The sequence below is a fragment of the Citrus sinensis genome, chromosome 8, assembly GCF_022201045.2.
Source record: "Citrus sinensis cultivar Valencia sweet orange chromosome 8, DVS_A1.0, whole genome shotgun sequence".
Classification (NCBI taxonomy): Eukaryota; Viridiplantae; Streptophyta; class Magnoliopsida; order Sapindales; family Rutaceae; genus Citrus; species Citrus sinensis.
In genome coordinates, this window is record NC_068563.1 from 10,156,364 (window position 1) to 10,182,593 (window position 26,230).

The window sequence follows — 26,230 nt, forward strand, 5'->3', positions numbered from 1 at the left end:
GTTGGTTTAGATAAAAGGTTTCGGGCTGAGGCTATGAACTACGCAAATCACTTACTAAATTGGTTGCTTGGAGGTAAAACTTCAATGAAAATATGGTCTAGAAAGCATGCACAAGACACCATTCGTGTATTTTGGTGTCTAGCTTATTATCATATAAAGAATGATAAGTTCGATCCTCATGCAAGAAATGCTATCTTTGTGGGATTCGAAGGTGGAGTTAAAGGTTTCAAGCTTTGAGAACTGGAATATAAAGAGTTAGTGTATAGTGGAGATGTCACTTTTGATGAAGCTTATGTTTTGATGAAGCTTAGCAGGTGGAGAATAAGACCAATGAGATATTGTTTTGCTTTTTTTTAGTAGTGTCTTTTGGCTTTGCAAACAAGGATAAGACGTCTTTTAGTTGTCAATCTTGAAGATTCTAATGTCGTAAGTCCATTGTTCTTGGAACAAGGTTCTTCTCAAAATCTTCAAGTAAATTAGACAATACAAAAACTTATTAGTGACCTGGACATTCATGACTTGCTTGAAGAAAACTGCATTTAGTTAGTGATGAGTTTTGTGGAAAGACCTGGAGTCCTAGCTTCTAGGTAATTATTATATGTGAGATTTTGTAAACCAGCTACAACTAGTCTCTTACCTTTCCCTTAGTGCTACATTATTCTTATTTAGTGGTATATATGGATGAATTGACTGACATATGGGTGCATCATTCACCATTTGGAGCATTACAAAATGAAAGTATAAAGTCAGGATAAAAGATATGTAAGTTAATTTATTTCTATAACATTTTTCGATTATTAATTTGAAGAAGTGGAAAATTAACTGCTTTAAATTGTTAAATGAATATTTTCAGTGACGAATTTAAAAATACCCATTTAGTAACAAATGTTTTTTGTTACTAAAAATACCCATTTAGTGATGAAACTTAGATTTGATCACAAAAGGTTTAAAATTTTAGAAACAAATATTTTTAGGGATGAAATCAAAATGATGTCACTAAAAATACACATTTTGCAACAAAATTTATATTTAGTTGCAAAAAGATCTAAAATTTTGGAATTAATATAAATCTTTGGATGAATATTTTAGCGAAGAACTTATAATTTCGTAGCTATATGTCTATTTGGAAACAGCAAGACTTTTTGTCACTACTGGTCACTTTCTACAGATAAAATCATTTGTCGCTAAAGACATATTTAAAGATGAAGGTTGTTTTATCAAAAAAGAAAAAAAGATTTACTAACGAGTATTTTGTAGCTATATAGAAAAATATCATTGCACAGAAATTAACTATGCTGACAAAGAAAATTGTCGCAATAGAAATATATTTCGTCACAAAAAGTTAATGTTTTGGTGAATATTACGGAAATTCGTCTTTAAATTGCCTCTCTAACAAAGAAAAAGTAGTCACTAAAAACTTAAAATAGTTACTAATTTTTTTCTTATATATTTGTTAACGAAGTATTTTTTCATCACTAGAACTTACTAATACGACGAAAAATATTTGGTCGCTAAAACGTTGGTCGCTAAAGGCCTAACTAAATTCTTGTAGTCAAACATGCGTATGGTACGGAACTAATAGCAACAGAAGAAACACGATTTTGAAAATATTGTTCTCTACAGAGTAAAGCAGCTCCTTTGTCTTCCATTTATTTTCATTGGCTAATTTGGGCATATTGGTTCTTCTCAGGATTTGGCTTGGCAGTTCCCATTCAATTGTCTTTTAGAATTTTTATTCCATAGCGTTTAACTGTATGGCTGTAAATTTGTTTCTTCTTTACTTGACGTATATATATATATATGCACACACACAATCGAGGTGAAGAATAGTCCTTTTTGATTCTGCAAACAAGGATATGAAGTCTTTAGTTGTCCATTTGAAAGATCCTAATGTATGTATTGTTATTCCATTGTTCTTTGGACAATGTACTTTTCAAAATCTTCAAGGTAAATTAGATACTATAGAAACATATTAGAGAATGGCCTGGAAATTAATATGGCTTGTTTGCCGAAAACTATAATCTTAGTGATGAGTTTTGTGAAAGAATTAGTGTTCTGCAGCCTCCAGGTAATTATTTAATGTGAGATTCTGTAACCCATCTACTTTTAGTCTTACCTTTTCCTTGGTGCTGCATTGTTAAATTCTTATTTAGTGGTACATAGGGATGAATGACTGACATATAGGCACTTCATTCACTATCCAGAGCATTACGAAATGACAGTATAAAGTCAAGTTAAAAGAAGTGCAATTTAATTTATTTCTAACACATTTTGCGATTGCTAATCTGAAGAAGTGGACATGTATTTTGAAAAATTTGTTTGTTCTTGGTTATGTTATCCATGCATGCTTTCATATTTCAGGGTGGCTATGGACCTGAAGCTGAGTAGCCTTGCTCTCAGCCAAGAGGAAACAGAGTTAGGTTCCTTGGCTATTAGAGTTGATGCTTCTCTGACTTGTTATACATAATTTTTTAGATAGTCAACAAAGGGCTGTTAGACAACCAAGGAGGTCAGCTAGAGTTTCAAAGCCTAGCAGCAAGCTTGTGGACTTTGTTTGACCATGCAAACCATGCCCATGCAAACCATGCAATCATTCTCCCACGTAACTCTTTCATGCGAGTTAGTTGGAACAAGAGCACGGGAGGAATTGATATTGGAGTAAAAGTCTACGTCCAAGTTGTTGCGGAAAAGTTAGTTTATTTTTCTGTTTTGTTTTTATCTAGTTGTTAATAAGGATTTGATGTGGCTGGAGCCAAGATTTTGGGCTACAAGTTAGTAGTATCCTTTATGTTTTTCTGTATAAATAAGTAGCAACCAAGACGAATAAAAGGAAAGAAAATTAGTTAAACAAATACTGGTTGTTCATACCATAAACTGAACAAATATCAGGCATTGCTTTTCTGTATTTGATCGGGACCTATCATTGGTATCAGAGACAGGAGTTTTGCAATGTCTACCAACAAAGAGAGAATTGAACGTGTCGAAAACGAACTTGGCGGAATGCAGAATGAGATACAACGATTAGGTCAGGGAATGAATGACAAATTTCACCACCTGGAGGCCATGATCAGCAAACTAGCTGAGACATTTAGCCAATCCCAAAGAACCCCAAGCCGGCACGATCAAACAGGCACGTTACGAACGAGTCAAGGAGAGAGTGCAGGGGAACGACAACCGATTCCCCCACGAGTTGCCAAACTTGATTTTCCTAAATATTCAGGAGATGACCCTACGGAGTGGGTCAACCGTGTCACACAATTTTTTGATTATCAAGAAACTAGTGAGGACCAACGAGTTGTGCTAGCATCTTACCACCTTGAAGGAGAAGCCAACCAGTGGTGGCAATGGTTGCGTCGCGCCTACCAAGAAGATGGACAAACAGTAACATGGAACACATTTGTCGAGGAGATGTGGGCGCGTTTCGGACCGACGGAATGTGAAGATTTTGACGAGGCCTTATCTCGTGTGCAACAAACTGGAACATTGCGAGATTATCAAAAGGAGTTTGAGAGGCTGGGCAACAAGGTTCACGGATGGACTCAGCGGGCGTTAGTAGGCACCTTCATGGGAGGACTCAAACCCGAGATTTCGGAGGAGATTCGCTTGTTTCGACCAAAAACTCTTAAGGAGGCCATCAGCCTAGCACGGATGAAAGATGAACAGATCGCGCGGCAGCGAAAATTAATCCGGCCAACATTTTCCAATCGGACAACAACAACATCACAAATTGTCAATAAGAACTCACCGGCAACACCATTCAAGAAGCTTACTTGGGAGGAGATGCAACGTCGCCGAGCACAGGGTTTGTGCTTCAACTGCAATGAGAAATTCACGGCAGGTCATCGGTGTACTAAAGCTCAACTTCTAATCTTAGAAGCCGAGGAAGAATATGAGGAAACTCTCGACGCGGCGCCAATTGAGGAAGCATCCTACGATCCCAAGATCACCTTCTATGCCTTAACCGGCTGGACGGCACCACAAACGATGCGCGTTAAGGCGAAAATCGGGCCATATGAAATTATTGTGTTGATTGACAGTGGATCAACACATAATTTTATTAGCACCCGCCTAGCAAACTTGCTGAAACTCCCTATTATACCAACGGCTGCGTTTCCTGTCAAAGTTGCAAATGGTGAAAAATTGGCGTGTCAAGGGAAGTTTGAGAATATACAAATTCTAATCCAAGATATTCCATTTTTTCTAACGGTCTACGCACTGCCCATATCAGGATTAGATTTGGTATTGGGAATACAGTGGCTCGAAGAATTGGGAACAGTAGAATGCAACTGGAAATCTCTCACTATGAATTTCAATTGGAACAATAGGCCACGACATCTACAAGGGCTCAATCCTCAATCTCTACAAACGGCGACAATAGCGGAGATTAATAAGGAGATTAAACAGGGACACGAGGCATTTGCAATTTGCTTCCAATTACAATTGGAAGAGGTCACGGCACAAGCGGCAATGCAGGGGCTTTTACGAAATTACAGGGAGCTATTTCAGGAACCAACTCAACTTCCTCCTAAGCGCGAAATTGACCATTGTATCACACTTAAAGAGGGAACAGAGCCTATCAACGTCAGGCCCTATCGTTATGCACACTTCCAAAAAGAAGAAATAGAAAAACAGGTGCAGGAGATGCTTAATTCTGGATTAATAAGGCCCAGCACCAGTCCTTTCTCGTCGCCGGTATTACTTGTCAAAAAAAAAGATGGAAGCTGGAGGTTTTGCACAGATTACCGCGCCCTCAACGACGCCACCATCAAGGACCGGTTTCCAATTCCAACAGTCGACGATATGATCGACGAGCTCTACGGAGCCGCCTATTTTACGAAGCTCGACCTCCGTGCCGGTTACCACCAAGTTCGAGTCAATCCATCGGATATTCACAAGACCGCATTCCGTACCCACAATGGCCACTACGAATATCTAGTCATGCCATTCGGATTATGCAATGCGCCGTCAACCTTTCAGGCGATCATGAACTCCATTTTTCGGCCACATCTCAGGAAGTTTATTTTGGTTTTTTTTGATGACATACTGATTTACAGTCCGACTTGGGACAGTCATCTTGATCATGTGAAACAGGCAATGGAGATTCTCAAGCAACATAAGTTTTTTCTCAAATCCAGCAAATGCACATTCGGACAGCAGGAACTCGAGTACTTAGGGCATATTGTCACGTGTCACGGCGTCAAAGTAGACAACAAAAAAATTGCTGCCATGCTCTCTTGGCCCGCGCCACAAACCATAACAGAGCTGCGAGGATTTCTCGGATTAACCGGATATTACCGAAAGTTTGTGCAAGGATATGGCGTCATTGCTCGGCCCTTAACCAACTTACTAAAAAAAAATCAATTTGGCTGGAGTGATGAGGCAGAAGAAGCCTTTCGGAGACTCAAACAAGCAATGTCCAGCACCCCCACATTGGCTATGCCAAACTTCCAAGACACTTTTATTATCGAAGCAGATGCATCAGGAGACGGAATTGGGGCTGTTCTGCAACAACAGGGCAGGCCAATTGCATTTATGAGCCGTGCATTAGGGGTCTCAAAAAAATCTTGGTCTATTTACGCCAAGGAAATGCTGGCCATACTTGAAGCAATACGAATGTGGAGACCGTATATTTTGGGGCAGAAATTTATAATCCAAACTGACCAGCAGAGTCTTAAGTACCTATTGGAACAAAAAGCGGCAACCCCTGAGCAACAAAAGTGGTTGGCAAAGCTCATGGGCTATGAATATGAAATCCTATATCGGCCGGGGCGGGACAACACTGCCGCTGACGCCCTCTCGCGACGACCGGACAGCCCAATGATGAATTACTTATTTGTGCCGCAGGTAACTGTTTGGGAAGAAATTAAGACAGCTGCAACAGGTGACGATTACATTCAACAAGTTACTACACTTGCTGAAACTCAACCAACGGGACCGTACACAACAAAGAATGGATTAGTTTTCTATAATGGGCGGGTTGTGGTCCCTCACCAGATACGTGACAAATTGATGTTTGAAGCCCACAACACTAGAATCGGAGGCCATTCTGGAGTCTTGCGTACTTATAAGAGGTTGGCACAACAGTTCTATTGGCCGGCCATGTTTCGTACGGTACAGCAATACGTTAATAATTGTGAGACTTGCCAACGCACAAAAGCCACCACTCTCAGACCAGCCGGGCTACTTCAGCCACTGCCCATACCGTGCCAAGTTTGGGATGACATTACGTTGGATTTTATTGAAGGGTTACCGATGTCACAAGGCAAGAACACCATCTTCGTTGTCGTCGATAGACTCAGCAAGTCAGCACACTTCATGTCTTTGTCTCACCCCTTCTCAGCAAAGATAGTGGCCGAACGGTTCATAGAAGGCATATTCAAGTTGCATGGCATGCCAAAATCTATTGTGAGTGATCGAGATCCAATCTTCATCAGCAAATTTTGGCAGGAGTTTTTCAAAATGTCAGGTACAAAACTCAGCATGAGTTCGGCTTATCACCCACAATCCGACGGCCAGACCGAGGTAATTAACCGATGTCTCGAGCAGTACCTACGGAGTTTTGTTCATCAGTGGCCGCGTAAGTGGCATGAATATCTACCTTGGGCTGAATATTGGTATAACACGACATATCACATATCCACGGGCATGACACCTTTCAAGGCACTGTATGGCCGGGACCCTCCCACAGTTCCGCAATATCATGTGGGCACCTCACCGGTCAACGAGGTTGATAAAGCACTGTTGACCAGAGATGAGTTACTAGCCCAGCTCAAGCGTAATTTGGCGATTGCCACCAATCGCATGAAACAAACAGCAGATAAACACCGTAGAGATGTGCAGTTTCACAAAGATGATTTGGTGTTTTTAAAACTTCACCCGTATCGACAAACCTCTGTGTTTAAGCGGGCGCATCAAAAGTTAGCAAGCAAGTTTTTTGGGCCCTATCGTGTTTTGGAAAAAATTGGGACCGTCGCCTACAAACTACAGTTGCCTGCCGGTGCCCGTGTTCATCCCGTGTTCCATGTGTCCTTGCTCAAAAAAGCCATGGGAGACTTATCCGAGAATAGCAGCGACATTCCTCCAATTGATGATGAGGGTGTGCTAATGCTTGAACCTGCTGAAATTTTAGACACACGATGGTTAAAACGTGGCGGGAAATTCATTGAACAGAGTCTAGTACGTTGGAACAAATTGCCGACAGAGGAGGCTACGTGGGAAGATTTAACCGTGATCCAGCAGCAGTTTCCATCTATGACCCTTGAGGACAAGGGTTCTCTTCCTGGCGGGGGCATTGTTAGACAACCAAGGAGGTCAGCTAGAGTTTCAAAGCCTAGCAGCAAGCTTGTGGACTTTGTTTGACCATGCAAACCATGCCCATGCAAACCATGCAATCATTCTCCCACGTAACTCTTTCATGCGAGTTAGTTGGAACAAGAGCACGGGAGGAATTGATATTGGAGTAAAAGTCTACGTCCAAGTTGTTGCGGAAAAGTTAGTTTATTTTTCTGTTTTGTTTTTATCTAGTTGTTAATAAGGATTTGATGTGGCTGGAGCCAAGATTTTGGGCTACAAGTTAGTAGTATCCTTTATGTTTTTCTGTATAAATAAGTAGCAACCAAGACGAATAAAAGGAAAGAAAATTAGTTAAACAAATACTGGTTGTTCATACCATAAACTGAACAAATATCAGGCATTGCTTTTCTGTATTTGATCGGGACCTATCAAGGGCTAACCCAGGATCTAAAATTATATTTTAAGGTGTGATATTTGCAAACTGATGAAGTTTAGTGCCGGGCTTGTCCATGACTAGTTCTTATTGTAATCTACGACATTTGAGTTTCACTTTGTTATTGCTGGTATTGGCCAAAAATTATTCATGAACCATTAACTTTTTGAGCTGGTATTAGCTTGTTCATAAGAAAATGATGTAAGGAAACAGAATAACAATTATATTTAAGCTATTTTTGAAAAGACTTGGATGTCCTTCTCAAAAGATGTGGGTATCTTGGAGGAGCTCTGGAATGCTCCTGGTGCCTTTGTTTTGCGTGAGGGAAAAGTCTTTGAGAGAGAAAATTTGGAAGAGCTAATGTTAGGAATTTTCAGTTCTCACCCAAGAGTTTTACAAAGAATATGTCAAATAAATTAAGGGTGGAGAATAATACTAATCACATATCTCAATTTTTATGTTGAAAGTCTTCTATTAGAGAAATAAATACAACTGTCAAGAGTGACCACTGACCAGATAGTATTTATTATATAAGAAATTATTGCTATCCCTCTATGAATATGCAATAAATGTTTCACTCATCAAATAATATTACACAGTCTGACAAATAATTTCTTTTAAGTATTTAATTAGATTGAACAACTCCATGGAATAATTTTTTTTAAGTATTTAATTAGATTGAACAACTCCATGCTTTGTGCACAACTTCATTTGTCATTTTCATATAGCAAATCTAAAAATTTTTGACAATTACATTTCCGTCTCTCCTCTGCCATGTTTGTTTCCATGGCTAACAATTCAAAATCACGCAACAACTAAATTAGATTGATGGCTTAGACCGATAGTGTCGACGACAATGACAATTACATTTATGGCGCATGCAAATAAGTCAAGAAGTCCTTAGCTGGCAGATACAAACTCATGCAAAATCATTTTGTGGCTAGAATGAACACAGTGACCATGTTTTTGTATGGTTAAAAACAAGCATCTGCAAAAGAAAAACACATCTAATCATGAAATTTTTTCTTTGTCTATAACTTTATTTAGGTCAAACGTTATGAAGATAAACAAAGTTTTTGATAACAAAATTTTAGCTTTTCTACTGATGCAAAAGTTTTGGCCACAAAATTTGTATTATGGCTCAAAAATGGTGAAAAAAAACACCATTTCCTTTGTTATTCGAAGTTTTATATATTATTTGCTTACAATATTGATCCACTGATAAATGTGGATTTAGGTGATCAACTAGGTACTCGCTAATAAATAATAAGAACAATAGATTAACAACAATGACGAACGTACCAACGAGAAAGTGGTTTATTGGCTAAAACTAAATGCACGTCACCAGACACCAGGACAGAAAACCAATCTATAGTGTGGGACTAAATAGCCACCGGAACAACATGAAGCGGTTGAGCCTTCTGTACGGTGAGGCCAAATTTCTCTTCCATATCCATGTTTTCATTTTCAAGTTTCCAATCAAAAGAGTTAATAAGTGAACCTAACATTAGATGTAACATTCTGATTGCTAATGGTAAACCAGGACAAATTCGTCGCCCAGCTCCGAAGGGGATTAGCTCAAAATTCCGGCCTTTGAAATCAACATCTAATCCCAAGAATCTTTCAGGCATAAAAGAGTGAGGTTTGTCCCATGTGCTTTCGTCTCTGCCAATAGCCCATACATTGACAAATACTTGTGCACCTTTTGGCACTGTGAAGCCTGCAACTTCAACATCTTCTAAGGCTTTGCGGGGAATTAATAAGGGAACTGCCGGGTGCAACCTGAAAGTTTCTTTAACAACTGCTTGTAGATAAGGTAACTGAGAAATGTCAGATTCCTCAATTGGGTTGCCTTTGCCAACTATTTGTTCTAGCTCCAATTTTGTTTTCAATAGAGCCTCAGGGTTGTGGAGTAGTTCTGCCATTGCCCATTCCATTGTAATTGAAGTTGTGTCATTCCCCGCAATAAACAAATCCTGCCATATGAACTTTGTTAATTAACTTGTAATTCGTATGAGAAATAAAGAAAAAGAAATATTACCGCAAACAAGTGCTTGATATGTTTTATGTCAATGTCTACACTCTTTTCTTGGACAATATTGAGAAGAATATCTAATATATCTTTGGATTCGGTGCTAATACTGCAACTATGTTCTTGTCTTTGCTTCAATCGTTGATCAACCAAACGATCAAACACCTGGAACATCTTGCCACAAAAAACTGCGCTGCGGCGCCTTAACCCCTGCAGGTCAAGCTTTTTGAGTAGAGGAAAATAGTCGGACAAGTTAGGATTTCCTGCTTCTTCCAAGATACCCAAAACTGTATCCATAAACTCTCGATCATTGGGATCAACCAAATCAATAGAAAAAATTGTGTTGGATAACAAATTAAGTGAAGTATTAAAAGCGACTTGGCCAAAATCGATTGCTTTACCCGCACGGCAATTTTCTTCAACATAAGAAAGAAGGTCTTTGATTTTCCTGCGCCGGAGATCTTGATTGGCATCGAGTTTCTGACTAGTGAAAATATGCATGTTGCATACTTTTCGAAGATTTTTCCACAGTGGTGAGACTGGCAGCCAGACCAAACTGAATTCATGGTGCCGGTAGGACTGGAACAAGGTTGCTTCAGGGACCTTTCGATCACAGAATAATGAATCATGGTTTTTGAGGATAGCTTTGGCCATGGTTGTAGAAGAAACCACTACTGTGGTTACTTGGCCAAGTCTTAGACTCATTATGGGGCCATAAATCTTGGCAAGATTGGCCAATGACTTGTGAGGTTTACCACCCAGTTCCAGGAGGTTTCCGATCACCGGATAAGGCCTCGGTCCCGGTGGAAGATGTTTGCGTCGTCCTCTGGAAATGAAACTTAAAGCTATCACCAAAACCAATGTGAATATAAGCCATAGTATGCAGCTAATCATCAAATCCATCTTTGAGCTTAATTTAAGTTCTTTTTATTTCGAACCCTCAATAATAATACTGCCCTTGATCACCTTCTTTTAAAGAGACTGGAAGTTGCTTTCACATGTTTGTAGGGAAGCCATGAGTAATAATATTCAAAAGGTAAGCATGTCAATTTTCGGCCACCTAGGCAGCAGTTTTTGGCCCAATATATAGGATTTCAATAGTAGTGGGAAAGGTTTGATATATCAAATATCATAAAATTTATAACATAATACAAAAATCTAAATAACATATAAAGTAGAGACCAAGACATAACCCTATAAGTTAGTAGGCAGCCTTACCAACAATTAAGGTAGCGCTTACATTTTAAATTGAAGTGAGAATCTTAAGGAGTAAGAATCTTGAGATTAAGAGTGTGGAGTGTGAGTGAGAGTAGGTTGTTTACTTACACTAGAATGAGAGCATGAAATTGAAATCAAATAGTCTTGAATTGGGAGTAAATAATTTCAAATTACAGTTTTATCCTTATTTAAAGAATTTTAGTTTTTAATTACAAAAATAATAAAAAAATATTTTAAAAATAAAATATTTATTTTATTATATTTATAAATTAATAATAATTATTAATATTCTTAATTATGTAAATCACAATTTTTATTAATTTTAATTATGTAAATAAAAAATATTATTAAGAGCAACATAAATGAAACATTATTATTAATAATATTATATAAAATTAATATTATCTTAGAATAAAATATTGATTATTATTATTAATTACTAATACTAAATAAATATAATACTATTTATTTTTTAATAAATATAATAATATTATATTTTCAAATAAAAATAGTATATAGTAATATTATTAATTCTCTATGAGTATAATACTATTACTTTTAAGTAATTTTAACTTAGAATCAATGTAAATTATTATTTTTAATAAATATAATAATATTATATTTAAATATGTTTAATATTATTATTTTTAATAATATAATTCATAAAATAATATATTATTATTATTTAAATAAATATGACATTATTTAGTTTATTTTATTAAATATTATTTATTTTATTTTATTAAATGTAAGGGTAAAAAAAGAATAGGGAGAGTGGATTCTCATTCCCACCTCGCCCCATGGGAGTGAGAATTCCACTCTCCACTCCAAAAAAAAAAGTGGGCCCACGTAGTGAGATTCCCACTTCTCTCTTAAAATTGGTAAGTAAACGCTGAAGTGAGAGGAATCCAGACTCCTCACTTCCACTCTAAGAAGTAAACACCACATAAATCTTAGGTTTGAGTCCCTATAGTCTGCGTGTGCTTTAATCAACAATATTTTTAAAAAATAAACTAAAATACAAAGTAATATGTACATGTGGTAATACAATATTTTAATATTATATTTATATAATAAAGTTTATAAAAAGAAAACATAATTATTTTTTGTTAAAATAATAGGGTTACAATAGGAAATTTGAAGTATATAGCCCCTTATGTTATATGCATTTAAAAAGATAAACTGTCAAAATGAAAAAAATATTATAAAAAAAAGATTTAAAAAAGTTGCCAAGCAACTTTTTTATAAAAAGTTATTATTATTACATATGGGGGCATAAAGAAAATTTTTATGTTCAGTCAAGGACAATAAAGTTACTCTAAAGAACAAAAATCTCATTCCCAATCCTATGACAATGGCATTTTCATTTCTTGTCTCTAAATTTGGTGGGTTTCACAATTTTCATTCCACTCTTTGATTCAATTTTTGCAGGCAAACATACAAAATGGAAATTATTTCTGATTCTAATTCTCTAATACAAGAACTAACACACACTTATATAGTGCTTACTTTTCGGATTAAAGTGAGAATTTTAAGGAGTGAGAATTCGAAGATTGGGAGTGTGGAGTGAGAATACTAAGATTGAGAGTGTGGAGTGGAAATGAAAGTAGGGTGTTTACTTAGAATAGAGTAAGAGTGTGAATTGATAATCAGAATCCCAATTACGTGTTATATTATGTTCTCTTAGATTGGAAGTGAATTATGACAGATTTTAGTTTTACTCTTATGTAAAGAATTTGTAGTTTTTAATTAGAAAATGAATAAGAAAATATATTTGTACAATAACCTAATTAATTTATTATTAATTTTAATTTTGTAAAAAAATAAATACTAATATTTTTAATGATATAAGTTAAAAAAATTATTAATTTTATTTTAATTATTTAAACTAAAAATAATTGATAATGTTTATATGTATAAATTAGTGATTTTGGAATTTCACCAGGTCAAGGTTTGATAAAATTTGAAATCTGATTATTTGGCCCATTTCATTTATGTTAATTTTTTAAATTTCTTAAGTGTATATTTGAAATTGAAATGGCAGTGAGATTCCCACCTCATTCACAGGAGTGAAATTCTTCCTCCTTGTTGTAAAAAAAAGTGGAGCCTATGGAATTAGACACCCATTTCGCCACTCTAAATGAAACTTAAAGCCATCACCCAAAAAAATGTGAATACAAGCCATAGCATGCAGCGAATGAACAAATCCATCTTTGAGTTTAATTTAAGTTCTCTTTGTTTCGAACTCTCAATATTAACACCGTCCTTGTCCTTGATCACCTTCTCTTAATGAGGCCGGGAGTTGTCTTCACAACTTTTGCTTGGAAGACGTCAGTATTCAAAAGATAAGCACGTGCTTGTAAGCCAGTTAGGCGGCCGCTTAGGGCCCGCCCATATGTTAGGAAGATTTTATTTATTATGGTATTTCATAATACTTAATTAATAGATTTTTCATAAGCCTATATATTTTTTTACATCTTTTAATTAATATGGGAAAGACAATTTGTACTCTAAAAATTACTCCCAACACTCTATTACTCTATACACTCATATATTAAATTTGAAAAATTATTTTTCACTCTATACACTTTTTAAAATCCTAAAATAATCCCTACTTAAATAATTTAAATTAATTTACTCAAAACACCAATAAAATTATCCAGCACACTCAAAGTTAATATTTAAGAAATATAGCATAACTTGCAACAATGGAATTAAGTCAAGTTTTAAACAATTTTTTTAAAATAATTGTACTTATTAGTTATCGTTAATTAAAAAATGTACTCCACAATAGTTTTTGCATCCACAAATTCTTTAAGATCAAGAAGTATGGACTTTCATTACCCTAATAACAATTGAAAATAAATTGCCATTTGACACAAAAAATAAGAAGATGAAGACATTGACTAGGTTACTAGGTTTAGGATGCTTTTATTTTATTTTTTTTAAAATCAAAGACAAAAAATATGAGCACCTTTGCAATGATTTCAGTTTATTTTATTTCTTAAAAAAAGTAAGGCTTGTCTTCAAAAATAATTTAAAATATTAATTTGCTGCATGTTCAACGAAGTATTTTTTAAAATGTTAGAAATAAAAGATTATATGTTGAGTAATGAGTATGCCATATGAGTGTTTAAAGTAATTAAGTTATATTGACTCATAAATAAATTGTCCTTCATAGTAATTTATATGACGGGTAATTTTGTAATAAATTATTTTATTAAAACAAGAGTGTTCAGAGTAATTTTTAGAGTACAAATAGCTTCACCCAATTAATATTTATTCTACAATTAAGATTATTCTATATGTGTTATGTATTTGATAACCTTAATATTAAAGAGTTCTAACTCTTAATTTATTATTAGTTTCTCTAAGAAAAAATTTAAACTTTTATCTTTTTTTATTTAAAAATTAAATATTTAACAATACAAAATTTATAACGTTTATCTCTACAAAGTATTACATTTACTGGATCACTTTTGAAGTAAAAAGAAAAACATTTTTTTTTTGAAATAATGGTTATAAAAGAAGTGAAAAGATATTTTCTTCACTGTTTTTTTTTTAATTTCATAATATCTTGTTGGTTATTGTTGAAATTAAAGATATCGTTAAAAATCAATTGACTTTTGAGTTCTTTAAAGATTCTTTGAGTATTGGAATTATTGGATGGAAGGATACTTCATACAAAAATTTGTCCAAAGGCCCCAATAATTTAAACCGGCCCTGTTCCCTTAAGTAATTTGTTCTTTAGAAAACATAAGCATTTATATATTGTAATGGAGAATGATGGGATGGATTTTAACGGTAGTATGTAAGATTTGATACAAAAATAACATAAAATTATAGCATAATATATAAATCTAAATAAAATATAAGCATAGACTTAGAAGTAGCTTCACCCGTTAGTTGGCAGCCTTACAAGAACCTAGATCTTAGGGTTGAGTATCATGTAATATGAGATATTTTAAGGTTATAATTTTATAGAAAAATAAACATTTTTTAAGTTGCATAATTTTTGAATATTTCTAGGTTGTTGAGACGGGCAGGATGACAATCTCGAATTCATGGTGTTGGCAGGGAAAGATTGCATCCTTACCAATTCAATTATAGAAGGATGAATCATGATCTTTAAGGATACATTTGGTCATGGTAGCAGATGAAACTACTACTGTGTTAACCTCGCCAAATTTTAGTGTCGATATTGGGCCATGAATCTTGGAAAGCTTGCAGATTGACTTAAGGTTTTTCACCCAGTTCCAGGAGTTTTCCAATCAACGGATAAGGTGTCGATCCCAGTGGCAGCGGCTGTTTCCGTCCCCTGGAAAAGGAACTTAGAGCCATCACAAAAACCCGAGTGAACAGAAGCCATAATATGCAGCTTAACACATCCATCTTTGTAAGCCATAGCATGCAGCTTAACATATCCATTGTAAATACCTGATTTTTTCTCACCTCGGCTGAACCAAACTCAACAGATGGAGGTAAACATGAACATATAGCAACAAATAAAGAAAATGGTGAAATGGGGCTAAAAAGGATGGTTTCCGGTGAGTCTATTCCAATGCTTAAGTTAGTAAGGTTTGTTTTGAATTTAATTTCGAGGGTTTTAGTGAGTTTGAGTTTTTGCATCTTTTTTCATGTCCTATTCCTCTAAAAATACCTTTCTGAGAAAAAAATGGAACATGTTTTTGGGTGGTTTTTAGTCTTTCAACCTTTTCCTGCATTTTCATCGTGCTTCCACAAGTTTCTTCTGTTGATTAGCCATATCCCTACATTTTCTCCCTGTTGGTCTATTGCCTTTGACTAATTCAGTTCCTCATTTCCTCTCTCATGGGGTCCGTAATTCCCATTAATCATTCTTTGTAACTGACTTTGAGGGATTCTTATCTGCTCCTTGGAGGTCCTAACTCCATCGAGGTGGTATAAATGACTAACTTCTATATCAACACAAGCCACCAGTTCACGAGAAGAGTTTTTGAATTTCAAAAATCTCTTGTTATGAACTAAGGATTAAATGCATCTTCATCCGGATTCAAAATTCAAAATTAAACCCAATCTTTGAGATACTTGTCATTCCCAAGCTCTCCTTACCATTCCTTTGTGGCCTTAGGGTTTCACCTTCTCGTTTTACTCAGGTACGTTTCTCTCCTTTTTCTCCTTCTTCTTTTCTTGAATTCTCCCTTATGTTCTTTATGGATGCATCTAAAGCTAACCGTAGTGAATTAGATTAAAGTGGGGGGCCATACATCATCAGGAGCCTTACACCCTGTTCCTCCTCTGTTTCTCTCCCTTTTGCGACCACTGTCAAAATTATTAACGGCAACGGCCAAAACGTTCCTGTAGAAGGGTTTTAAGCCACGCAATTGTAATCAAAAGCCACTTTCTACACAATTGACAAAGATATTCATATTTCCGATTCTGTGGTGCTAAGATTCCACACCCTAATGAGAACATGGCAAAACCTCCTGACGGCTCGGTACCTTTGTATCTCCCTATATTCAAGGCGGCGGTCAAATTACCCTTGCACATTTCATTCATTCTTTTTTGAGATCTCTCAACATTACTCCTACTCAATTTAACCCCATGGATTGTAAAGCTCTCCTTGGCCATTATGTACTGTGGAAGACCTCGGGAATTCAATCCGATTTTTCTTTGATGAATTCAAGAGGTTTTATCAAACCAAAATGGTGGCCAGAGGGACTTGTTGGTATTCTTTAGCTGGCTGGGCTCTTGTTGATCCCATTATCTCCCCTGAACTCTTTGGTCAGGTTAAGGGTTGGAAAGATTCTTAGTTTTCTGCTTCTAGAAATTGGCGCTCTAATGAACCTAATAATGATGATCATGTTGCCATTTTCTTTCTATTTCCAAGTCATTTATTTGCGCTTGTGACTTTCATCACCCTATTTTTCTCATCTAACAAAATAGGGTGATTGCTTAACAAAATTGAATGCGCTCGAATCAGTATTTTATACCTGGACGTGATTTCCTTGTTTAGCAAAACCTCCTATTAGGAGTTTGGTCTTATTTTAGCTGCTGAGATTTCTCAACAGTGCCCATGATTGCCTTGTTGTTGTCCTTTTATTATGCTTAATGGCTACTGTTGGGTGCACACTTGCCATGTCTCAAAAAATACAATAGGAAAAGAAAGAGGACGGTCAACCTACCTCCTGGTTGGAAAGATTCTGGGTTTTCCACTTCTAGAAATTGGTACTCTACTAATCCCAATAATGCTGGCCATGTTGCCACTTTCGATTTCCAGGTCATTTGTTTGCTCTTGTGACTTTCAGTACTCTGTTTTTCTTATCGAATTTTATTCTTGATGTAGGGATTTTGCATTCTCCCTCAGTCTTGCCTATAAAATTGCTTAACAACATTGAACATACTCGAGTTAGCATTTTACACGTGGACGTGATTTCATTGCTTAGTAGGAGTTCCTATCAGTAGTTTGGTCTTATTTTAATTGGTAAGATTTCTCACTAATACCCATGATTGTCTTCAGGGCCGGCTTTAAAGTATACCGGGACTTAGGCAAAAATTTTTTGTGGGGCCTTTTTTTATTTTACAATTTTAATATTTAAAGAAATATAAAAGACTAAAAATCATTCGGCTTTTAACTCTTGAATTTTAATAGTAATAAAAAATATCTTAAAAATTTTCAAAAACCAAACCTAAAAAAATAACCAAGAAGATATCTTTTTTACTTCCATTAAAATTATTACAAAAATAAACAAACAAATAAATAAAAATAATATTATTTTCAAATAGAATATTTAGAATAGCAGAAAGTTGAGATAATGAATTGATTATGAAATAATAGATATGCACTTTATATTTTAAGAAACTAATTTTTTTTTACATGAATTAATGAATGTAATAATTCTCTTTGTAAAAAAAAAGAGCAAGAAATCTATTTATTTATTGATTTTTATATTATATTACAAGGTTTTAATGGTAATTAAAAGGAATATTAAAAGTCAAAGAATTTAATTTTTTTAGGAAACTTAAAAGGTAAAAAATTAATTTTTTTTAGAAAAACTAATAATGAATGAATTAATAGCTAAACAATTTTATTAATTATATCTCTTGAACATTAAGGTTACCAAATATTGATTTTCTATTAACAAAAATAATTCTTAGTTGTGGTATAACTGTTAATCATAAAGATGTCTAATAGGCTTCTCTACAATACATAATTAAAAAAAAAGGGATCTTTATTAATTAAAGAACTATTAAGAAATATTAAAAAAAAATGAGGCCTTCAAAAAATATAGGGCCTTAGGCAATTGCCTTGTTCGCCTATACTTAAAACCACCCATGATTGTCTTATCGTTGTTCTTTTGTTATGCTTAATTGCTACTGTAGGGTGCATAGTTGCCATGTCTCAAATAGATAATAGAAAAAGAAAGTGTCCGGTCAACTTGCCTCCTGGTTAGAAATATTCCTGGTTTTTCATTTCTACAAATTGGCGCTCTATTGAACCCAATAATGATGATCATATTGCCACTTCCTTTCGATTTCCAGGTCATTTGTTTGCCCTTGTGACTTCCAGCACTTTATTCCTCTCATCTAATTTATTCTTAATGCAGGGATTTGGTTTTCTTTGTAAGTCTTGCCTGTAAAATTGCTTAACAACATTAAACGTACTCAAATCAGTATTTTACACCTTTCCTTGTTTAGTAGGACTTCCCATTAGGACTTTGCTCTTAATCTAGCTAGTAAGATATCTCACAAATACCCATGATTCTCTTTTTGTTGTTAATCTTTTGTTATGCTTAAATGTTGTTGACTGGTGCACAGTTGTTGTGCAGATTTTATTTCACTTGCAAGTGGATGAATCTATTATACTATTAACTTATAGTGATGAGTGTGGATTCCAAGAGGTGGGAGATTTAGTTATGCATAAAATTAACATGTGTATATGAATTGACTGGAAATGATTTTGAGCAATACTAAGATTTAGAATAAAAATGGCGAGAATAAATTAAGGATAAAAATAATTCAAATAAAACACTTGAGTCTCTATATTTATACTCAACACTTCATCATGGGTTTAATATTTCTTTTTAGTTCCAATTAATTTATGAGCAGATATTTCCACTCCTCATAGGACTCACTCTAACAAATATGGTATCAAGCGCTCAATGTGCCAGAGAGTAATAATCTTACACTAAGTATGATGTCAAATGTCAAGTACACGTCGTGTTAGACGATAATAATCTTTATGTCAACAACACAGAAAGACTGTTAACCAAATAACTTAGATACACTCTTTTTCAACATTGAGTCAAGATGACCCACAAATACTGGAGATGAGTTTCTTTCTAATAAATATTGTGTAAAGTGCTCATTGTGCTAGATAGTAATGATCTTTCACTATGGATCCAACAAAGGTGAGCATTCGGATCGGGTTAACTATAAAATTCGAACAAGTTAACTATAAAACACTTCATCATGGACTTAATATTCCTTTTTAATTCCAATTAATTTATGAGGAGATATTTCAACTCCTCGTAGGACTCACTCTAACAAATATAGTATCAAGCATTTAATGTGCTAAAGGGTAATAATCTTCCACTAAGTGTGATGTCAAATGTCAAGTACAGTCGTGTTAGACGATAATAATCATTCTGTCAACAACACAGAAAGACTGTTCATTAAATAACTTAGATATACTCTCTGTCAACACTGAGTCAAGACGACCCACAAATACTAGAGGGGAGTTTATTTCTAATAAATATTGTGTAAAGTGCTCATTGTGCTAAACACTAATGATCTTTCATTAGGGAGTCAGCAGGGGTGAGCATTTGGACCGAGTTAACTATAAAATCCAAACGGGTTCAAATTTCAAACCTGTTCGATTTGAATTTCAGTTCGGGTTGAACTCGAATTTAAATCGAAACCCAATTGGGTTAACCTAAAAAGAAAAAAAAGAAGAAGTCAAAACGCAAAAAAAATCAAAATCCTTATTTCTTCTTTTATCTTCTTCGCGGTCCACATTGAGGCAAGCACAACCCCAACCCCGCCACACTCACAATCTCACTCACACAAACCTACACGCCGCTAGTGTCAATTCAACCCCATTCAGGTGCATTGGCGTTACAGTTTTACATCTAGATATTGCCTTCTTCTTCGTTTCATATCCAATTTCAGATCTAGTCGCTCTTGGGCCATTCACTTTAGATCCAATTGTTGCCTCCTTCTTTCGTAGTCGTCAGCTGCACAAGTTGATGTTAATGTCGGTTATGTTTGCGATTCCAGTGATGTTAATTTCAATTATGTTTGGGATTTCGATTGCGGTGATGTTTGCATTTTGCTGCCTCCTTCTCGTTATTGTAAATTGAATGTTTAGTTTTACAAGGATTTGGTTTTCGGGACTTGGCTAACAAATCTAATCTCAGGTTTTATTCCTATATCCTCATATCTCTTAAATACATTTTCTAGGTTGTGCAGACAATCATCATATAATTCCTTAAAAACCGAGAAGTCATCTATGAATGCCTCAAGTGTTTGCTCTATCATATCTGAAAAAATGGACATCATGCACCTCTGAAAAGTTGCTGGAGCATTGCACAAATTGAATGACATTCTTCTGAAGGCAAAGGTGTCATAAGGACAAGTGAATGTTATCTTCTACTGATCCTCTGGTGCTCTAGCAGTCTAGTTGTAGCCTAAATATCCATTAAAAAAATAATAGTATTTTTTTTTCTAGTAAGTCTATTCAGCATCTGATCTATGAAAGGTAATGGAAAGTGGTCACTTCTTGTGGCTTTATTTAGCTTCCTATAATCCATGCAAACTCTCCGTCTAGTCACTGTTATTGTAAGAATGAACTCATTCTTCTCATTTACTACAACAGTCACTTCACATTTTGTTGGTCATTTTTATAAGCAATTGCTACCAATGCCAATGTGCAAGTATACACAACAAGCAATAAAGTGATGAGTATTCAAGATTGTCTCCATAGGGATTGATGTCACTCGAAATGCTATATCAATCACGATAGTGCAAATTAACTTAAGGCCGAAGCTAACAATTGTAAAGTAATTTCTATCGTAATTAATGATTGTGAGAGAATTAAATAAAACAATACCGTAATGAAATAAACTATGTTAAATGTGTCTAAGATTCAATTGAGATTATAGTAGTTGAATGATCAAACTCTTCTTATGGGGATGACTGTTTTTTTATCAAATTAGCACCAGTTGTTACGGCAAGTGCTGCAACACTGGACAGAATAAATCTGTATCCTCAGCTATTGCATATTGGAAGTCTCATACCCTTAAATCTATTAACAATGACCAGTTGCTAATCTACTCATGGCATGACATTATGATCTTTAGTCTCTCCACCCTACAAGGTGAACACCTATGTCTAGTGTGTCACAAATCTTAACTTCAATTATTGCCCTTATGGGATTCAAGATAACTTAATCCAGGAAACTCAACTTAAGATCAAGTAATACTCTAATAATATCTGCTAAGACATGCTATTTTGCTGCTCTATCTTAACTGAAACTATTAAATGGGTGGTCAACTGAAATAACAGTTATATTCATACAAACTACTAGAGTAAAATGCTACAGCAACAACATAACAACTTATAAGAACATTAAGAACCCAATAGATTATTTGTCACTCAACTACAAGTAAATTTAGTTCATATTCTGAATGAGAAAAATAAACATAAATATATTGATCAAGGGATACATTAAATAATTAAAGGAAGAAGATAAATATAAGTTGAGCACAGTGAAAGACAAATCCAAACAATTCTGCACGATTCTTCAATATTGTCGAAACAACACTCTCCAATTTTGATCTTCTTCTTCTTTCCTTTGAAATTATTCTAATGATAATTCTCTTACCGCCTTTCTATGCGGTGCGTGACTCCCTTTTATATTGCAAATCAGGGTAAACAAAAGCCCATGAGCATGCATGCGTTAAATTAGGAAACAAGCAGATTGCGATTCTGTGGCTGACCCGTGCCTAAGTTTTCTCCCGCATTGCTCCCAAATTGCTACAGCACTGGTTGCTCTAACATCCGCAACCACACTGCATTATTCTTGATTGTGTTTTACTTCTTTTGTGGCTGTCTTCTTTCGTCCTCTTGCTCGTCTAATGCCTCAACATCCCCTCACGAATCAAGACTTTATGAAAACCTACAATTATGCACTTGTTTTTGGCACAAATAACTTTCATTTAAGTAAAACTTATTAAAACTCAACTAAAATGAATGTTTATGCAAAATATAACCAAAATGTAATAAAAACACCTTATTTGATGTTTAAGTGACCTTGATTTAAGTCTAGAAAGGATGTAATAACTCTCATTTCCTAGAGTTATCATATTTCTTTGGAGCACATTGAACTAGACTTACCCATGAGCTATCTGATATTGGGTAAATAATTTTAACATCAAATCATTTAATGATCTCAATCTTTACAACTTCCTTCATGATATGATTAAATCTTCTCTGTTGCTTTATCGAATTGCTATAGCAATCTTCCAGCAGAATCTTGTGCAGGCATATAGATGGACTGATTCCTTTGATATATGCCATTGTCCATCTAATGGTCTTTTTTATATCTCCCCAACACATCCACTAAGTTCTTCTCTTGATCTGCATTAAAAAAAGATGAAATGATTACAGGGAGTGTATTATTGTCAACAAGATAAACATATTTTAAATGTGAAGCTAAATGTTTTAATTCTAGAACAAGTGGTGACTCAATAGAAGGAATAAACAATTTTACTTCCATGTTTGAGAGGTTTGAAGATTCAAAATGTCTGTCAGCCCTTATGGGTTGCTTCTCTCTTAACCATACTATGTCAGCTGCTTCAGGATCTTTATCTTCAAGTTCTTCAAATGTTACAACATTGATTTCCTCCTTACTGCAGCAACTGTGTAATCTTTCAGCTACAGTAAAGTCTATAACACTGATAAAATTACAAGCTTCAACCTCATCAGGACTCTTCATGGAATCCAGCACATTAAATGTAACTCGCTGGTCATGCACCCACATAGTCAACTCTTATTTTTACGCATTAATTAAAATCTTTCCTGTGGGTAAGAAAGGTCTTCTTAGAGTTGGTACTTCTTTGTCTGCCTCAAAGTCCAACACTATGAAATCCACTAGAAAAATAAATTTATCCACTTTTACCAACACATCTTCAATATTCCTTTCTGGATAAGCGTGAGATCTGTCAGTAAGTTGTAAAGTCATTGTTGTTTGCCTAACTTCTCCAACTCCTAATTTCAAACTCTCTAAGCTTCCTTTTCCTTACCAAAATACCTTTCAAGAACTTCACATAATTTGGCATTTGTTCGAAAGTTTTTGGAAAAGGAATGTTGATATGTAGTTGCTTCACCACTTCCAAAAACTTGCTGAATTGCTTTTCTTACTTTTGCATCTTAAATCTTTGAGAGAATGGTGGTGGGTGTCTAAAATGTTATGCTGCAACATGTTGCATTGGCAGCTTCTCTTTTGCTCTACTTTGGTCCGTTGTTGTTGGTGCTGCAGCTTCTTCTTCAACAGGCACTAAATCATACTTTTCTGCAGTTGCTGTAGCTTGGCTACTCTCACTAGGATGCTGGAAAATGGGTTGTTATGGCTCTTCTTCACTTTAAGTTTCCTCTTGGGTTGAAACAAGTTCCACTCTTCTTTTTAGTACACCAACTGGAATATGAACATCATTTCCAGGCCTTAAGTTAATCACTTTGCAATGCTCTTTCTCTTCTCTCCTTGAATCTTTTATGTTGTTGGATAAACTGCCCCGAGGTTTGTTACTCAATGTTGTAGCAAGTTGCCCAATCTAATTTTCTAAATTTCTTAAACATTCTGCTTGACTTTGGACAACCGCTTCATTCTTCACAATGTATTCCTTGAGCCAAGCTTCAAGAGAACTGAGTTGATCATTACTGGTGTTTATTTGCCCTTGATTTTGTTGATGAAATCCAAGTGGTTGAGCAGGTCTATTTTGTCCAATGGATGCTGCAGTATGCTAATTTCGATTGCTCTATAAGACGTTTAAGTGCTGTCTCTATCCAGGGTTGTAAGTGTTTGAATATGCATTGTTTTGATTCTATCTATTAAAGTTGCTTACATAGTTGACTGAGACTGGATTTCCAGAATAATTGTTAAATAAGTGTCCCTCTCCACAATAAACACAAGATACGTCAACGACTTAGTTGACAGTTGCTGGAGCAATAGTCATAGCCTTCACCATATTTTTTAATGAGGTTACTTGGGCTGACAGTGCTATCAAGGCATCTACATTATGGACTCCTGTTGTTCCTCTTGCTACAACTTGCCTGGTTGACGGCCACTGATAATTATTGTTGGCTATTCTCTTCAAAATTTCATAAGCCTCATTGTAAGATTTAGATAACAAATCCTTATTTGTTGAAGCGTCCACCATCAATCTAGTACTTGGATTAAGATCATTATAGAAAGTTTCTAACCTTATCCAGCAAGGAATGCCGTGATGAGGACATCTCCTGAGTAACTCCTTAAATCTTTCCCATGCATCATATAAACTCTCATATTTAAGTTGATGAAAAGATATGATCTCCTTCCTTAATTTTGCATTCTTGGTTTTTTTCTCTTAAAAAGTAAAGGGGGTGGGCAAAGCCTAAATAGATTTTTATTTTCCCCCCTTACTACCCCGAAGACTCGAACTCGAGCGTCAGCTGCTACAACCTTGATGTTGTGACCAACCCGACCATGCCATTGGGGGCGAATTTTGCATTCTTGGTTGGCGGAAAGCATTTCAACAAAAAAATTTGTCAGCCAAATCATTCAACGTGGTAAGGGAATCTGGTGGTAAAGAATTCAACCATGCCCTTGCTTGATCTTTCAAAGAAAATAGGAAAAGTCTTGAGTTTCAATACTTCATAAGATACTCCAGCAATCTTCAAATCATCACCCACTTCAAAAAACAACTTAAGGTATAAAGGAGGATCTTCATATTGCAACCCATTAAATTGCCACACTGTTTGAAGCATCTGAAACATCACGGGTTTGAGCTCAAAATTATCAGCTTGCACTTCAGGTCTAACTATTTCAGGGTTTATGCCTTGAGGAGTCAACACTGCATAATCTCTAATGGCTCTGTCTCTATCATCCGCTATATGAATAACGTTGTTTCCTGGTGGCCCATAAATAATTTGCCCATTCTGACCTTCTTGACCTCCTTGTGCATTCACTGGTTGTATTTCTCCTCGGAGGTTTAAATTCCCCATATTTTGAAAATTATCGATTGCTATAATAGCTTTTAAATTTCTTTGCTCTTTTCTCAATCTCCTTGCAATTCTTTCAATTTCTGGATCAAACTGGAATTCAATATATTTATATTTGCGCATGCAAAGGTTACCTGTCAACAAAATGAAAAAATTAAAATAAAAATAAAAATTAGCACCGTTTAATATTAATTTCACAATCACAATGAGCAATCAATCCCCAACAACGGCGTCAAAAACTTGGTGTGTTCAATCTCTAATGCTATGGGCGTAAATGTGCAAGTGTACACAACAAATAATATACTAATGAGTATTCAGATCGTCTCTATAGGGATTGATGCTATCAGATTTGCTACAGCAACCTTAACAGTGTAATTTTATTTTAATTAAAATTAAAACAACTAATAAAACTAATACACTATTAAAAATGCAATAAATAAAAATGTAGTAAAGAAAATCTCATGTTAAACACAAGGATAAAACCAATGAGAATAGAGTAGTTGAGTAGATAAACTCACTTAATGTTATTGACTATTTTTCAAATACAGTACCGTTGCTACAACATCTAGTACAACACTGGGTTGAATCCCTCATGCATACTTAATTGTCGCCTATTGGATATCTTATATCTAATGCAACCTAAGAGTGACCAATTGTTACGCCAACATTAAATATAACATTAAAACGATCTAGGTTCCCTTTACCCCAGAAGGTGAATCCCGATGTCTAGTTCATCCTTAATTTTAGATCAAGTATAACCCTATTCAAATTGAGATTAACTTAACTTGTGGGAACTCAATCTAAAACTAAGTATTATCTTAATAAGATCCACTAAGTCAAACCATTTTTAGCCTCTTTCTTAGCTAGTATTCCAAAATGGGTGGTTAGTTTAATAGAGAATAAAATTGAATCAATTAAGACAAAATGCTATAGTAAACACAGAGCAACACGCGCATATCAATCAAACATCCATTAAGATTGTTTATCACTTAACCACAATAAAATTTAGTTCATGA

General features: G+C 35.1%; 1 protein-coding gene and 1 non-coding gene across 3 annotated transcripts; one reads left to right on the forward strand and one right to left on the reverse strand.

Moving 5' to 3' along the window:
* Positions 1–8,877: 8,877 nt before the first annotated feature.
* Positions 8,878–10,722, reverse strand: LOC102613890 (geraniol 8-hydroxylase-like). 2 transcript variants are annotated; one of them, XM_006487409.4, is made up of 3 exons: positions 10,160–10,722; positions 9,768–10,045; positions 8,878–9,702 (listed from the first exon to the last, which is right to left on the reverse strand). In XM_006487409.4, the coding sequence occupies exons 1-3, from the start codon at positions 10,659–10,661 to the stop codon at positions 9,109–9,111; spliced, it is 1,374 nt and encodes a 457-aa protein (XP_006487472.2). In that variant the 5' UTR covers positions 10,662–10,722; the 3' UTR covers positions 8,878–9,108. The 2 variants fall into 2 exon arrangements, with proteins under 2 accessions (XP_006487472.2, XP_006487471.2); XM_006487408.4 differs by having other exon boundaries at positions 9,768–10,721.
* Positions 10,723–24,452: 13,730 nt separating this feature from the next.
* Positions 24,453–24,559, forward strand: LOC112499388 (small nucleolar RNA R71). The gene has a single exon (XR_003067000.2). It is a non-coding gene; the product is annotated as a small nucleolar RNA R71 (small nucleolar RNA).
* Positions 24,560–26,230: the final 1,671 nt, after the last annotated feature.